The sequence below is a fragment of the Branchiostoma floridae genome, chromosome 2 (genome assembly GCF_000003815.2).
Source record: "Branchiostoma floridae strain S238N-H82 chromosome 2, Bfl_VNyyK, whole genome shotgun sequence".
In the NCBI taxonomy this organism is placed as follows: Eukaryota; Metazoa; Chordata; class Leptocardii; order Amphioxiformes; family Branchiostomatidae; genus Branchiostoma; species Branchiostoma floridae.
This window is the reverse complement of record NC_049980.1, coordinates 28565631-28582396: the sequence shown is the minus strand read 5'-3', so window position 1 is coordinate 28582396 and position 16766 is coordinate 28565631. Positions and strand designations below refer to the sequence as shown.

General features: G+C 39.7%; 1 protein-coding gene across 12 annotated transcripts in view; it reads right to left on the bottom strand.

Moving 5' to 3' along the window:
* Positions 1–4061: 4061 nt before the first annotated feature.
* LOC118410351 (rho family-interacting cell polarization regulator 1-like) overlaps positions 4062–16766 on the bottom strand; it is a 48897-nt gene continuing 36192 nt past the window's right edge. For 5 of the 12 annotated variants that reach the window (XM_035812017.1, XM_035812021.1, XM_035812016.1 and 2 more), the window contains 13 exons: positions 16081–16143; positions 14618–14869; positions 13160–13284; positions 12485–12740; positions 12024–12156; positions 11328–11492; positions 10671–10838; positions 9509–9717; positions 8822–8857; positions 8173–8256; positions 7746–7836; positions 7079–7114; positions 5417–5899 (listed from right to left, as the gene is read on the bottom strand). In XM_035812017.1, coding sequence (XP_035667910.1) covers positions 5793–5899; positions 7079–7114; positions 7746–7836; positions 8173–8256; positions 8822–8857; positions 9509–9717; positions 10671–10838; positions 11328–11492; positions 12024–12156; positions 12485–12740; positions 13160–13284; positions 14618–14869; positions 16081–16143 — 1725 coding nt within the window. In that variant the 3' untranslated portion in view covers positions 5417–5792. Of the gene's footprint in view, positions 4215–5416; positions 5900–7078; positions 7115–7745; positions 7837–8172; positions 8257–8821; positions 8858–9508; positions 9718–10670; positions 10839–11327; positions 11493–12023; positions 12157–12484; positions 12741–13159; positions 13285–14617; positions 14870–16080; positions 16144–16766 lie in introns of those variants that run through there. The other 7 variants (XM_035812018.1, XM_035812024.1, XM_035812020.1 and 4 more) reach the window with 7 other exon arrangements.

Genomic DNA, 16766 nt, shown 5'->3' with positions numbered 1-16766 from the left:
GGTCCACTAATGTCTTTCCATAGTACTGCAGCAGATCGTCTGGTTTTGACTTGAATTGAACTAGTCTTGTTTGAAATCTGTAGTGTTGTGTGCATCAGTCCAATGAATATGGCCAGAGCTTCTGGTATTCCAACAGCAAGGCGGCGCTCATTCTGTACAAACAAAATGCTTCCAAAAAATACAAGATGTGTATTTTTTTATGTCATGAAACAAGCCAAAGCTAACATCTGCTTGGGGATTACGTACTAATCATACCACCCATTCTGTACTGCAACTCTAAAGACATTAGAATGAGTTTTGTTGCAAATTAAATTCACTGCTTTGTCCAGAAGACATTGTCTCATCAAACATGATTTCTGGTCTCCACAACAAAATCTATATAATAAGTGGAAAATCAATATTTGCTGATAAATAAATCTCAATGTTGATACAATATGAGAATGATACACAATCATGCTACAGTGCAAAGCCAGACAAGTGTTTAAACAGGCCACTGCAGGAAATGATATTACATTTGTATTAGCTTGAATATAATGGCTCAACATGCAAAGTATCCTTCCACTGACTCTCAAATTAACCAAATTAATGATATTTTAACCAAACGTAGCGGTGCTGGTTATGAAAATAAATATTACACTCTCCAATCAACATTCTTCAGCAATTAACACATCTTTTTCCATGAGAAAATGAGAACCAACCACATGTTGATTTAGATACTGTACAATAAATACAAAGTAACAATAAGTGGGGTGATAGATCTGTAATAATATAGATTTAAAAAAAGCTTAATTAACATAGGCAAGTAACATAGGCAGTGCACTTAGCTTTATACATGGACCCCTAAATATCATGTTCTTCTTTAACTTTAATAGCCTATTCTAACTAATTATAATTTTAACTATCAAAATGTTGACTTATTCCATATTTCTGACATTAACATGGACCAAGCCGGTTCACTTTGCACATTTGAATTGTTCCACTGCAATAAATAGTAGTCACTTACACCTTTCACTGCTACAGTATTACTTTACAAAAACGATTCAGCTGGCAAAAACAGCAAGTCAGTCTTACATTACACTGTTAGGTATAGACAGTATGGTACAATGTAAAATATCTAATAAAACATTCAATATCACATATTCGATTTGCTGTACTTCTTATAACCTATTCCTTATTAACCACAAGCTTTGGATATACATTGTATAGTCACATCTGGTATTGTACAGGCTTTCTCTTACAAAGAACCATGAGAGGTACAGTATGTATAACTATGGAAGACAAGTGGCACTTCATATCATTGCATCACTAGCCATTTAGCATACAGTGTCCAAGTCATACACTTATATAGGCATGAGAACTGGTGGTTGCTGGTTGATCGTTTCACTGAAAACATTCAAGATATTTTGGTCTGCTATCTGGGTGCTAAAACTGGGGTGATTATGGAGGCACTGAAACTCAGCCTGTTTTATTTGTTATGTGGGTACTGAAATTGGGTCTACATGCATGTAACTGGGTCTGTTATGTGTCTTGTGATATTCTCTTAAATTTCCTTATCTGAGAAGTAAAATGGGTCTACAAATGTATCTGTTATTTGGGTACATGAACCTGGGTCTACAAGATTCCTGTATCTGAGTAAAACTGGGTCTATCAGCTTTGGGTTGTGTCTGGGTTGTGAGAGTGCATCTATCTATTATCCATGTGGTAAAACTGGGTCTATCTGTTACCCATGTGGTAAAACTGGGTCTATCTGTTACCCATGTGGTGAAAAGGGGTCTATCTAAGTGTTTCATTGCTAGTGACAGTGGGTCCATGTATTGGGGAATTGACAAGGGTCTGTCTGCTAGGTGGGTCAATTATTGTATCACAATTTGGTTAGTAACACTGGGTCTACATCATCTGTAACTCTTTCCACTTTCAAATAAGGATACAGTGTACCACAAGCTAATGTCTGATGTGCTGACATAATACATGACTGTATGATTTCTATCTATTAAACATCAAGTTTTCTGAAACGAAAACAAAAATGCTGTTTGTCATCTACATAACAGCGGATTTTGTCGGGCTTTTTCCTTACACTGGGCATGGCAATGTTGCACTGCATTGCACTAACATTCACTGAAACACTGTTCGTCTGTATCATCCTCACTGGCAAATGAGTAATTACATCATACATATGGGCTTTCTGCAAAGACAAGTTCCAGTTATTTTTCACCTCACACTGTGTATGAAGGTTGTCTATGATTGTAAGAGTTGATTTTGTCTGACTTGTTTCTTTCACATGTATATATTGAGATATCAAACAGCACTGTTGAACTGCCGAGTCATTCACTGCAACACAGTCTTTTACAATAACTAAAGGCATACATACAAGCTTTCTGGCAAGACCGATTTGACTGTGATTATTACACAGTGTATTGAGGTTGTCTATCTTTACAGTCTAATTTGTCTGACTTCTTCCATCCATTCTGTGTACCGTAACATTGCGCTGCTCTTAATTGAAACATTGCCCTCTCCTATAGTCTTTCGCATAGGGTTGGCAGACTGAATAAAGGTTCAGAAACATGAACTATGCGGCTCCAGATGTCTTACTGAGGGATGACTGCGGAATAGATGTCAGTAAGCTGAGGAATGAGTCCACTCTACTATATATTACCCTTTCCTATAGACTTATACTACTCTCCAAGCAGAGGTTGAGTCGCGCAGATATAGTAGTAGACTACTACTATATCTATGCGACTCAACCTCTGCTTGGAGAGTAGTATAAATCTATAGGAAAGGGCAATATATAGTAGAGTGGACTCATTCCTGACAGCTTAAGGCCCCCTCTCACTTGACGTGCGGCACGCTTGCGGCATTGCTGCGTTCGAAAACGCAGATGTACCGCCACGGAACCTAGAGGTGCCGCAAGCAAACCTAGAGGTGCCGCAAGCAAACCTAGAAGTGCCGCAAGCAAGCGCGACGTTTTTTAAAAAGTTTAAAAATAACGCAAGTGGCAAGATGCCGCAACAGTGCCGCAACAGTGCCGCAACAGTGCCGCAACGGTGCCGCAACAGTGCCGCCACCATGCCCCAAACAGTATCAAGGATATATTTTGCCTATTTTACACCAAGAATCAAAAGTAAACATCCTTTTATCACCGAAAAACTATTTTAGATGCATTTCTAATAATTTTACAGTGGTTTTCGATCCAGTAAAAACACTGCGAATTCCACAAAACTTACCTTGTATCCGTATTCAGAGTTAACTTAAAAATACATCTTTTGATTTATTTAATTGGTCAGTATTTTATACTTGAAAACAAAAAATAAGTAACTGGTTTATCGATTAAGCTACGGATGTAGAGAAAAAGATTATCGTACAACGTTCAAAAATAATTTATTTGTGTTGGATGATAACGAGTTTGCGTTTGCGTTATAACGTTACAAGCTAATCATTGCTGGTAGCCTGCCGCCGATAAAATACAAAATTGCAGTCATTCAAACCGATGGGCCATATTTTTCTCACTTTTTACAAATATGATAGACTTAGACATCAATAGGCTGGCAAGCCATCCGCCGACAATGAAAATACTCCGCGTCATACAAAATAAGTATGAAATATCAAGCATTTTCATTTTAAAAATTTGCAAAATTGGTGAATAAACATATTGAAATACATAATTACACATAACGTTACATGGTGCAAAACGTACACATCGATTCAAATCTGGTATATGGTTCGTGTCCGTTCATTTGGGTCATTTCCTTTACAGTAAAAGTCGTTCAAGGTTATTTATAGCATATGTATCATATAATTCATTATCATAAGGGAAATCTTTTCATTATAAATCTCATTTTTGGGCATTCTCATCATTTTACAGTGATTTTTCATAAATTGACAACGCTGCAATTGCCAATAACATGTTCATTTAGTTTAGAAACGCAACAGTGCCGCACGTCAGTGTGAGTGCAAGACAAAATCGGCGAAATTAACACAGCAGTGCCGCAGTGAACGAACGCAGCAATGCCGCAAGCGTGCCGCACGTCAAGTGAGAGGGGGCCTTTACTGACATCTATTCATCCCTTATACATGACTGTGTGATTGATAAGTTTTCATGTGTGTGGTACAGTGGTACAGTTTTCTGGCAAGACCTGTATTACTGTGATTCTTCACCTTACGCACACTGCATGCATGTTTGGGGCTTTGACTTGTTCTCAGAAGGAGGTCCGTGATTCCTGAAAAAATGGACCGCACCACACGATTAGTAAGGGACATTAGGCCCTACCAAAGTCATTTCTAAAAAAAAAAAACATTAATAAACTGGGACGTCCACATGAAAACAGAAGTCATGTACAGTGCTAGGTGCAACTGTTTGATAACAAATCTGAATGTGATGTGCACAACAACACAGTGCTGTGTGTTAATACCGGGGAAGGGTTAAGGACTAAGCCAGACTAAGAAGTTTGTTAGTTACAAAATGATGTATTCTGGAAGTTACACGTCATAGTGCACAGTGCACAGATACTGGTGGTGAGTTGAACGTAGTGTGAATATGCTTATTAAAGTAGGGTGTGTGTGGCTCATGGTTAGCAGCAGAACTAACATCAGCCTTCATAATCCTGCAGAGTGCCCAAAAATTGCCACATCACAAAATAAACTAGTGAATCTATAGAGATTCACCAATGCAGCATTTAGTAGACATTCTCGAGAAGGCCGAGATAATACCATTTTTAATGTGGCAGTGTTTGGTACCTGGACAAAATATGAGTTACTGTTACACTGTGCATCAGCTACTGTTGACTATTGTAGACTACATGTACAACAGTAGACTACCTAGACATGTATGTGTGGGGAACATGAACTGCTTATTGCACAATATGCCTGGTGCTGTTGAGTCTATACATGTATTTGCTACTGTCCTAGACACAGAAGTGCACTTGCTTGTCAAATTGCATTCATATGCCATGTATCTGTTGTTAACTGACACTGTTTTCACCTTAAGCTCTCTTACATGTTAGCAAATTGCCAACTACAGATAAAAGAAATACATCTCTTACAAAAAGATTTCACTGCACTGTGTAACATTAGGTTATAGCATGATTATGTCCTATATACACAGTTAGTTGCTAAATAGATGTACAGAAGCTACACAGTAGCTATAAGCTGTGACTGCTAACTAGACATGACAAGGTAACAACATTTACAGTACAACATATAAAGCCTTACAGGTGGAGGCTTGCAGAAAAAATATACAAAGAAGGTGTATGTCACAGCTATTTCACCATGAGAAGCCTTGTGTTTTAAGTGGAGAAGTGCTGCTTTGGCAGTTATGCATTGTTGCCTATTCACACATAGCTGTACATGGGTCAGCATGGTTGGTACAGCAGAGTTGGACTATTTGAAACTGGCAAATGAACAATATTGGTAGTCTTGAAAATAACATTATTTAAAGCTTTGTTTCATTTCAACTTGAGAAGGAATGATCGAAATCTTTCTAGCAAGCGCTTTACTTTGTGCAAGGTAGAATACAAATCTTCGTAAAGCAACCAATGCAACTACTGTTAACAGATGTACCTAGAAGTGTTGCAATTTCCTGTTGACACAACAATGTTGTACCCATGTACAGCTGAAACCCTGCACATTAACTGAGAGTAGTGTCCATCATTTTCATGATTCAAGTAAACGTTTGGGCATTTTCTTTCTTTTTCCTTGCAGGGAGTGAAAGTGAGAACTTTCACTTTCACACTTTCACTTTTCCTTGCTGACAGGTCCTACTCCTCAAGGTGCAACACCTGTGGCAGGTGTTCCGGGTGTTAGTGGTAAGCTGATGCTCCCACCTGAGGGGTACCTGTCTCCGACATGACCCTCGGTAGCCCGGGTAACGACCCCATGTGCTCGTAGGCCAGCCTGCCCTCCTCTCCTGTACATGTGACAGTGAAGACAAAATCATATCAAAGAAAAAAGAGCAAAAAAGATCCCTCCCAAAAATCCAGCCAAAGCCACACCTCTACTTGAAGATAACTTAAGCCTTAAGGATATTTATCTTAGTTTACTTCTAGCCTAGCAACCCAAAATCAGCCAACAAACCTACTGAATGCATACGCGATTGCTATGGTTAGTTGAGCCTACATACTACATGTACAACAATCCAAGCTGGTTGCACAACACCATAATCTTGACTCCTAAGGGCTTTGACGTTTTGTACACTTCTTGTACACACCTCTTGGACAGTCTGTACAATTTCTGATCAATTAATCAGGATGCTTTTCTGGTTCCACAGCAGAAAGAAGGTTTGATATTTTCTATTCAAATTTCTGTTCTATCGTTGTGCAAGAGGTGTTTACAATGGCCCAGAGGAACATTGAGGAATACGGCACTGCTGACTACGCCACATTCAAGCACATGTACAAGACCACATAACGACACACAAACAACAAAGCCTGCAACACAAGCAAGGGATGAAACCAAAAGCACACACATGTGGGCTGGGTCTCAAAGGAATGCAGACATGGAATGCGTGGAGCACAAAGCATGGAGCTACAGATGGATACACAAGTAGCAATCACTGCAAGTGGGCTGTGACATTTTGCCTTTTTGATCCATGGTCAATAGAGTGTACATGTTTTGTGTATGTATGTGTGTATGTGTGCATGTGGATGCATGCATTCATCTGTTTTGTTGCTCCTCCAGGTCAAAAAGACCTTGACCAAAGTGTGAAAAATCTTAACAACATGCAGATATTTCATCAGTCAAACGTCAATAAAGACATACCTGTATGTATATTCTGTGAATAATTACTGTTATTCTGAAGCTGTTGCAACAGTTATTTAGTACATGCATGTACATCTACAGCTACTTTTTCGTCAGATTTGTGGCAGATTATTTTACCATGATCTTGTTTTGCTACACAACTAATGAAAGGTTTGACACTTTTCAGCATGAGTACAAATTATGTATCCATAAAATCAATAAAAAAATTGTCAGTCCTCTATTGCTCAGATGTGACTGACTCTGTGCTGCTGTTAGTGTGGGGTAGTATGATGGTCTGCAGCTCTACTTGGTCTACACAAATACGCCTGGCAGCCACCTAAGCACTCACCAATCTTTGTTAAGTCTCCCAGTGAGCTGCTATAGGCTATGGCATGAAGGAAAGGAAGAATGGAGAGTGAGTTCAGGCAGCTGTTTCAGGGATCAGCATGAGAAAGAAACGAGACTCGTCATATGCCATAGAGAGATCACTGGTGAGAAACCATGGATGGGGAAACCGCATATTGAAAACCAAACCATTGGTCAACGGCAAAAGGACCTGACTAGATAAAAGTACCAAAAATGTCAGTGAGAAAGTTAAGAACATGCTCTCCCGTACTAAAAACAGCTCTAATACTCTATTACTTACTACTAGAGGCTGTAACAGCTACAAATGTAGCAACCAAACAAGGGACATGTTGATAAAGAATGCATCATATTTCAATTATGAAATCAAGGGTCAAACAAAGTCAATTTCAGTTGCTAAACAGTTGTCTTATGTACCTGGTTACTTTTACTCACTACACCACTTGAACAGAGAGTCAAACCTATTATACATGAAAACTAAATCTCTCATTACAGTTAAAGCTATTCATGTATACTGAAAAGTATAACAAGCTGCCATACATGTATCTAGCAGACTGTTGAATGCTGTTGGAACCTACTGCATGAGTCTGTGGAATAACTGAAGCAGCTTGAAGATGTTAGATTTACTGAAACTGGACCAATTTTGGACTTACCCAGTGCCAGGAGTGCATCTCTAGCAGCTCTCTTCACATCGTCCACATCAGACTGACATAAGTACAGCAGGCTGTCCATGCTTTCTCTGGCCTGAAAAGACAGACATTATCTGTGTTATGTTTATTTCTTAAACTGGAGTTGAACTTGGCTAATGGTTTTTCTTATTCATTGATTTAGTACATTGTTAAGACAATAAATATTATTGAGATATTTGGTAAAAGTCTTAATTTTGATAAAGTTTTTTGAATTACATTGTAAACAATTGTTACTTTAATTGGGAGACTGTTCCATGTATCATTTGCAGTCTATTTGCCCACTTTTTCTAGCTGTAATCTTTTACATGGTTGCCTCAGGTCCTTGATTTTATGTAAAATTTCTAGGACATTTTACATTTTGGTGCAGGTAAGTATAAGCACAGAATGTTACCTTAATACAGCCCAGTGCAGCACAGCCGGCACTCCTGATGCTCGGGTCCTTATCCTCCAGACACTCCAGGTACAGCACAAAGGCCTACAAGGTGAAACAGTTTAGCACATTTACACAAAATTCCATATTAAGTATATCATGGCCAAACCTGCTGATCTGTGTAAGGCAAAGTTGTATATTCTGAGCATCTGAAAAAGTGCATTTAACCAAAAGATTTCTAATGGAACATCCCCTTGTATAATACACATGTGCATACATGTACATTGTACATGTATCATAACAGTGCATACCTGAGATCTCTCAAAAACACTGTTTTTTATTGTGGCAGATATGTAACCATTTGGCAAGTGGATAAATGTTAAAACTTAAATGGAGGTTAACGGTTGAAGTGGTCAGCTTCTCTTTAACACTGATTCCAGCTATCTGTCAACATATTAAGCAGTTCACCAAGAATTTAAAACAATTTAATTTTTGTGTGACTAGAAAGAGATTGGTCTACTCCATGTATATTGGTATGGCCTGATGACTAGTCAGTGTGAAAGCTACACCAGTGCACCTCCTATACCAGAACACATGTCCTAATCTACATGTTAGTGCTGAACTGTTAGTGTTCCCAGCAACACCCAACAGCAGGATAATTCAGACTCACGAGTTCCCCATTTTCACTCTGCTCATTCTCTTCATGCTGTGAAAATGAAAATTGTCTGGTCTGTTCATGCCTTATTCGTCATCATCATAAATTAGCACTTTTGATCGTCTGATGGTCACTACTGAAACATTCAACTACAATGTACATAAATCACATTATCAGTCTCCAAGACCTATCCTTCTGTCCCAGGACAGAAACTTTCATTTTTCACGTCTGTCAATAAAAACTGACCTTGGTGAAAACGTATTTTCAGAAGGCTTGCGGTGATAGATTCATTTAAAGACAAAAAAATTAAGAAAACAAAACAATGGCTCCAAAACAATGAGTGGGATGTACGAAAATCAAAAGCTGGAAGACAGCCCAGTATTGGATCACACTTACGGTAACAGTCAGACAGGACACTACTGAATTGATTTGGTTTCTTTTACACTATGTTAGTTATTGCAAACTTTACGTTAACATCACTTTTATTTAGCACTTTACATATGGTACAATTTCACTAAAATATCAAGTACCAATGAGGCTTTGCCATTTTTGCGAGGGGTTTACTGATTTTGCACTGTAAAATCCATTTCTCAGAGTACATGTCTCTACTGCAAAACAATGTACATTAAAATGTCAGCATCACTAGATATCAAAGTCCCTATTTTACAACAAAGCTTGAACAAACGAACAAACCAAGCCCACCTTTTCCCTGTTGGCCCCCCCACTCTTTGTGCAGATGGTGCTGATACATGAGGATGCTGCGCTGGTGAGTTTGGGGTTGGAGTCCAGCATCAGACCCCCCAGGGTGTGTAGGACGGCCTTGCTGGGGAGCACTCCGCTCTTCCCGATCTTCTTCACCGCCTTGATGGCCTGCTCGTGGTTGGAAGACTTCAGGGTGTGGATGGTTGTCACTGGAGGGATTAACAGAAAAAAATACATTATTGAACTAGTTTAACTGTAATATCCAACACAAAAATTGGACTCACTCAAATTTGTGTTAAACTAGTTCAATAATTACTTCTACCAACACAGATGAACTTTCAAGCTAAGAAAAAAATACAGTCATGCACCAGGATCTCTTATCAAAACCTGTATGGTGTGACATACAGCACTTATTGCATACACCAGTGTAAATATTATACAGAAGTGGGCATTCTGGGCACCAGTTCCCTATTCACATCGACCACTCACATTCAAGGGTTAAGCACTTTTTGTGTTATAATCTGGCAGAAACACAAGAAGGATATAATAGTAAACGCACATCAAACAGCCAGGGAGGAGCATCAAAGTGACTATACAATGCATAATACAAAATAGTTTCAGTTTTCCATACATAGATGGAAACTATTGTGTTGTAAAAATGGAAATCATCCAAATTTCCTACCTAAGGCCACGTTGATTTGATTATATGGATGACATCCGCGCTCGCACCAATTTTCGGCCATTTCCAAAAAAAAAAAGAAGTTTTCGACCACACAATAACTTGTGCAAAGCAGCTGTAAAATGAGCACAAATATTCCGTAGATTGAAAAAAAAGTATCAGAAAACAGATAACTAATGTCATATATAGAATGCCAAAATGAATCTAAAGTCAAAGAATAAGATGTGAAAGGACGGAAAGAAAAAAAATCTATTGTTGGTTGGGGGAGGTACCAGTACAGAAACTTCAGGTCCAGAGGATCATGGTATACCATACTATGTGTTATGTCATATGTTCAACCTTCCTGGCCACTTTGATTTCATACTGAAGGCAACTTTTTTTTTTGGCCAAACTTTTTTTTTATTCGCTCGCTCGCATCAGTTTTGGAGTTCCCGGAGGATGTCATCCATATAATCAAATCAACATGGCCTAACAGGAACTTACGTTCTATGGCAAGCAGGTCCACATGACTACCGATGTCGCCGACATCTGCTGACGTTACGTAGGCTGCAAACTGGTAGATGGAGAAGACGTGTGGCTGGTCCTCTGTGAGCAGACCCTCCTCACGGGGGTCGTAGTCATCTGTCATTCTCCGGATCAGCTCGGGGAGAACTGGGAAAAGGATTGGGAATGTAGAAAAGCTTAGCTACTATGATATGCAATCTTGTGGCCTATTAGTCTGGTTATGCAGAAAACTGGATAGCATTCAGAGTGTGCAAACCTTAACCAAAGTACTAGGTTTCTCCCACACATGAATCCAGGTTGTGACTGTGAAGAAAACAAACACTCTCTGGTGGATCATGGCTACACTATAGAAAATAATAATGGTCCATGGACATTAATTAATCACTACAGATAATGTACATGCTATCATGTTTTGCTGGAAACTTACCCTTACTAGAGACATCTGTGTCTGAGGCACCATACATAATTTGTCCATTTCTAGCTGTTGTCTGTTACTGACTTTGCAAATGGTAGTGTAACTATAGATAGAACAAGTCCTACATAGACTACACCAATCACTATCACGTTCTAAATGCTTACCTTTGTTTGAGATATTTCTTAGACTAGACAGATCACTATTACATTCTAAATGCTTACCCTTGTCAGAGACATCCGTGTACTGTATTCTGAGGCGCCGTACGTTGTCCACCTCTAGTTGTTGGTGCAGCTTGTCCATGGTGGTGTACAGCACTGTCTCCTGGCCCTGGCAACAGCAGTTCCAGAAGTCCACTAATCTGGGCTGGTCCTTCAGAGACGGGCAGGCTACAATACAACAAGATGAATTGATATTTATCTGTCAGCTGGTACAACTTCTCTTTGGCAGCCTTGAAAGACATCTAAGGATCTGTTTAAATACTGTTCAGGGTGATGATGGCAGTTATTTCTGTTTCAACTGTTTGATCTGACCTAGGCTACATGTGTAATACCAAGTATTTCATAGCTTTTTACAATATATGTGTATCCCAAAATTTCAGTTGGCTGGGGTTCAGTTGGATGTATGAATATTTTGTTATATGTAACATTTACTAAACGTAATTCCACTAGGATATGTATTTTCGCCACTCTAAAATTAGTAAAAAAATACATCCAAACAGATCTCCAACCCAGTGTCCCCAGTATAATACATTCCTGTATGCCTAACCTCTGCATACCTGGGGGTGCTGCTGTAAAGATCTCTCAAACCTACTGTTTTTTCAAAGTGGCATTCTTATGTAGCCTGTCAGATAAATGTTAATGGAGGTTACAAAAAGCCTTTATTTCTTTCTCTTCTGCATATCTGTCAGCATCCCCCACCTTCCACTATCCCACACTGCTGCCTGTCCTCCTCCACCAGCACTCTGAGCTGCCACAGGATGGCTGCCTGCTTCTTCAGCTTGTCTAGGGAGTACATCTCTCTGCACCTCAGGGGGCCAAAGGAACCAAGGTTCTGTAACAACACATCACAACAGTTACATCTCCCTACATCTCAGGGGGCCGAAGGAACCAAGGTTCTGTAACATTAAGGCATCACAAGCCTAAGTTAGGATCATCTTTAAAAAAAAAACAAGTTAAGAGGCAAGACAACAAGTTTGAAATATTTTTGTCACAGGAGCTCTTGGAAAATTCATTATTTTTTCCCTTCAACTTCACAACGAAAATCTTAATTCAACAAAAATAATGTTATGTTATATTTATCTAATCAGCTTTGCTAACATCCTGTCCTATCATTTGAAGATGAACTGCCAAGTCCAAAGTGAAAGCAACTCAGTACTGACCCCTAGCAGGTGTTGACAGTACTGCAGGTGATGGACAAGGGCAACATCTACTGCTTCAATCCCCGTTGTCATGGGAACAGGGCTGGAGTTCTGGCTGGCACCCAGTCCGATGTCCTCGTTCAAGGACGCGGCCGAGGACTTCTTCTCCTGCATGACCTTGGAGGGGTCGAGCTGTCCGTTTGTGGTGGGGGGAGGGGGTGGGGGCTCTGTCGGTGGGGGTGGGGGCCAGTCGGGTTTGAATGTGCTAAATGTGAACCTGGAAGAAAAATAGCTTTAATTACATATTGTCTTTGCTTACATATTGTCTTTGCTACAAACTCTTGAAGAACTAAGATATAATATTAGCAGTGCAGTTAAAAGAGATTTTGCTTGATCGTCAGTTCCGCTTACAATCTTTGATCATTAACAACAACTTTGCTGATCACTAATGTGAACAGGAAGCATGAAAAACCCTAGAGATTTGAAAGTGACTCGAGCTTTTCCACTTTTCCTTTTGAACTTATGGAAAGCTTCTTGAGGAACTAAAATGAAACATTTTCTGCTCACTTTACTCTATCAAGACTGTTGGATGTTTATCTTAAGGTGAATTTCTAATTTCTAGGCATTAAAAGATAGATTTGAAATCAATACTTAAGTCATTTTTCACGAAAATCAAATGCCACTGCTCCTTCTCACCCTCTGTCTGGCTCGCTGTCCAAGTCGCTCTCCTCCCCCACAAAGTTGAGGAAGTTGAAGCTCTCCAGGGCACTCTCCACAGACAGACTTATACTGGAACCACTGCTTCTTCTACTCACATTCGTCTGGTGAAACAACATGCATGGAATTAATACAGAACTTAGATTGACCATTCAAATGTGTGGTCTTTGCATTTTGTGATATGTTAATCTGTTTTTCTGGGGACTAGTCTGTCAAGGTGGATGTTATTCAGCACCAGGGATAGAGACGAGTGTCAGTGTAAATGTTATTCAGTGCCAGGGACAGGAATGGCAGTGTGAGTGTCATTCAGCACCAAGGACAGGACCAACGGTGTCCGTGTAAATGTTTATCAGCACCAGTAATGTGGACAACTGTGTCAGGGTGAATGCCATTCAGCACCAAGGACAGGGACAGTAGTGTCAGTATGGATGTCATTCAGCACCAAGGACAGGGATGGTAGTGTCAGGATGAATGCCATTCAGCACCAAGGATAGGGATGGTAAAGTCAGTGTGAATGCCATTCAGCATCAAGGATAGGGATGGTTAAGTCAGTGTGAATGCCATTCAGCATCAAGGATAGGGATGGTAGTGTCAGTGTGAATGCCATTCAGCACCAGGGACAGAGACAACAGTGTCAGTGTGAATGTCATTCAGCACCAGGGACAGGATTGGTAATGTTAATATGAATGTCATTCAGCACAAGTCAGTGTAAATGTCATTCAGCACCAGGGACCGGGATGGTAGTGTCAGTTTGAATTCCATACAGCACTGGACAGGGATGGTAGTGTCAGTGTGAATGTCATTCAGCACCAGGGACAGGGATAGTAGTGTCAGTGTGGATGTCATTCAGCACCAGGGACAGGGATGGTAGTGTCAGTGTGAATGTCATTCAGCACCAGGGACAGGGATAGCAGTGTCAGTGTGAATGTCATTCAGCACCAGGGATGGTAGTGTCAGTGTGAATGTCATTCAGCACCAGGGACAGGGATGATAGTGTCAGTGTGAACATCATTTAGCACAAAGGACAGGGATTGTAGTGGGTGAATTGTCTTTCCAACCATTTTAACTGCAAATGTAAAGCATTGTTGTTGATATTGTTTAGTCACATGTGATGCGCTCCTGCCAAATCATAGAGGTTTTTATACATTGTAAATTGTGCCTAATTCAGTGGCAACACTGCGATATCCAATAAAGTTACATTGTAATTTTTTAGATGTCATTTTACACCAGGGACAGGGATGGTAGTATCAGTGTGAATGTCATTCAAAACCAAGGACATGGATTGTAGTGTGAATGTTCAGCACCAGGGACAGGGATGTCATTGTCAGTGTGAATGTCATTCAGCACAAAGGACAGGGATGGTAGAGGCAGTATATATGCCATTCAGCACCAGGGACAGGGACAATAGTGTCAGTGTGAATGACACCATAGCTATACCTTCTTTAATCTTTGCTGCAACTGTATCAACTCCTCTTCCAGCTCTTGCAACTCGTGGTACTGCCCCCTGTAATCCTCCAGGGCTATACTGAGGCAATGTAGGGCATGTTCCAGGTGGACAGTGGGGGTGACAGCGGTGGCTGGAAGAGCCCCCAGGCTGCCATTGGTTACCGTGACGGGAGGGGGGCCTGGCGAGGTGTCCATTTCCTCTAACATTGGCTCCTGAGGTGCGGTGTCCTGAGTGAAATAACTCTGGGAATAAGACATGTGCATAGAGAGTGATTGTTAACATAAGGCTGTTGTGTACATAGGAATGTTCTGAAAGTTCTACATGAATAAAAATAACTGCTTTCACGATGCATAGAGCAATTTCTCCCTGGTCCTTTGGAACTCTAACTTACCAGTGTGCCGAGGCGATACTAGTATGGAGTAATAATGCAATGGCAGGTTTGGGTGTTTTAAAGTAACAAATTTACGACAACCAATTTTTCAGTAAAACAAATGTTTCTGAAAACTGCATTGACAGACCGAGTGCACATAGCACTTTCTTACAAAGCCTGAACAGCACAAAATAACATGGGCAAAGTTTAAAGTAACTTTGATTAATTTAGTTACAAAATTAACATTTCATTACACTGTAAACAATGAATCCTGCACCAACAGTCACAAACACAGGTCTATACATTCTGTAATAACATTTTTCTGTAATCTTATCCCTGTTTTATAAGCTTTGCTTACAAAGTTATCTATACACTTTCTGTTCATTTCTGAGAAAATGAAACAAATCCAAATTCATTCTAACAGCAGACAAAACACACCCATAATCAAACTAATCACTTCATGCCAAAAACATTCAATACAAAAAAAAAATCCAAGGTTAAACTTTCAACATTCCAACAGCACACCAACACACCAAAGGAAAACAACAAAAAATTCAAACACTGAACAACACAAAAGTGTATCAAACTCCATACAAAACCTGATACAGTTGTGACATGCTTATGAGAAAGATGAGAAAGAAACTGTACCAATAGCATATTCTTGTACTTCTAGCAGGATAACATGACAGTTATTACCTTTGCCAAGAAGACTTTTTTTTAGGCGCCATTTGTATATATGTGTGTGTGTTAGTGCAAGGAGGTTAAAAAAACACAGGCCTTTATTTTTTTTAACCTCCTTGGTTAGTGTATGTGTGTGTTAATCTCATAACTCAATAAAGGAACTTCCAGTTTTGGTATCTTGTGCTTTGAACATGCTATGTTTGTGACTTTTGAGTCAGACTTAGTCTTATGGCAGAGAGTAAGTCAGGTGTAGGTTTGGACCCCCCTTTTGTATATTTACATGTATATGCTACTGGTACACTTTCTTCCACGAAAGGTGCAAAGGATGATGGCAGGCAGCAAACACAAACACAACGACAGACAAGTATTAGTGATGTCACACAACACCCCGTGTAAACTAACCTTGGTAGCAACTTTGGCTGGAGGCTCAAACAAAGGCCTTAGTCTTCTAGGGTAAGAAGCAGACTAACAAAGGAGGAAGACAGCAAGTCAGCACTGGTTGCACACATGACATGACATTACATGATTTTGTTTTCAGTTTCAACTGTCAAGAAATCCATACTCATGTCTTGAGCTGAACATTGTGCCATATCACCATGGGTATTGCATTAAGCATTTGAGGCTGTAAAATCACACAAAATGCTGCTACATCCAGCTTAGCAAATGTCAGGGGTTGATTCATTTGGTAATTGAAAGTATAAATGAGCCAAATATTGCACAAAGAGTAGTACTATTCTCTATTTTGTAAGTTGTCGGTACATCTGTAAACCCAACTTTGTTGTACAAGCAGAATTTGTTTGAAGGACAGATTAAGTAAATTGTTTAATGCAGCCAGCAATACTTTATATATTATATAAACCATTTTCAGTGATTGCCAAGCATATTTCTTTGAATTTGCAGCAAATGTACTCCAAGCACTACAATTCCAATGATTTTGCACAAACAAGAATAAGCCAACCATGGAATTTATTGTTGGCTTTCCTACATGCAGGTAGGTATCAAGAACGATCCTCATCATGTGCAAACTGCATAAGGTTAGCAATTGTTAGCACTTGACAGTATGCTTTAAATTGTTAAAATCTTTGCAC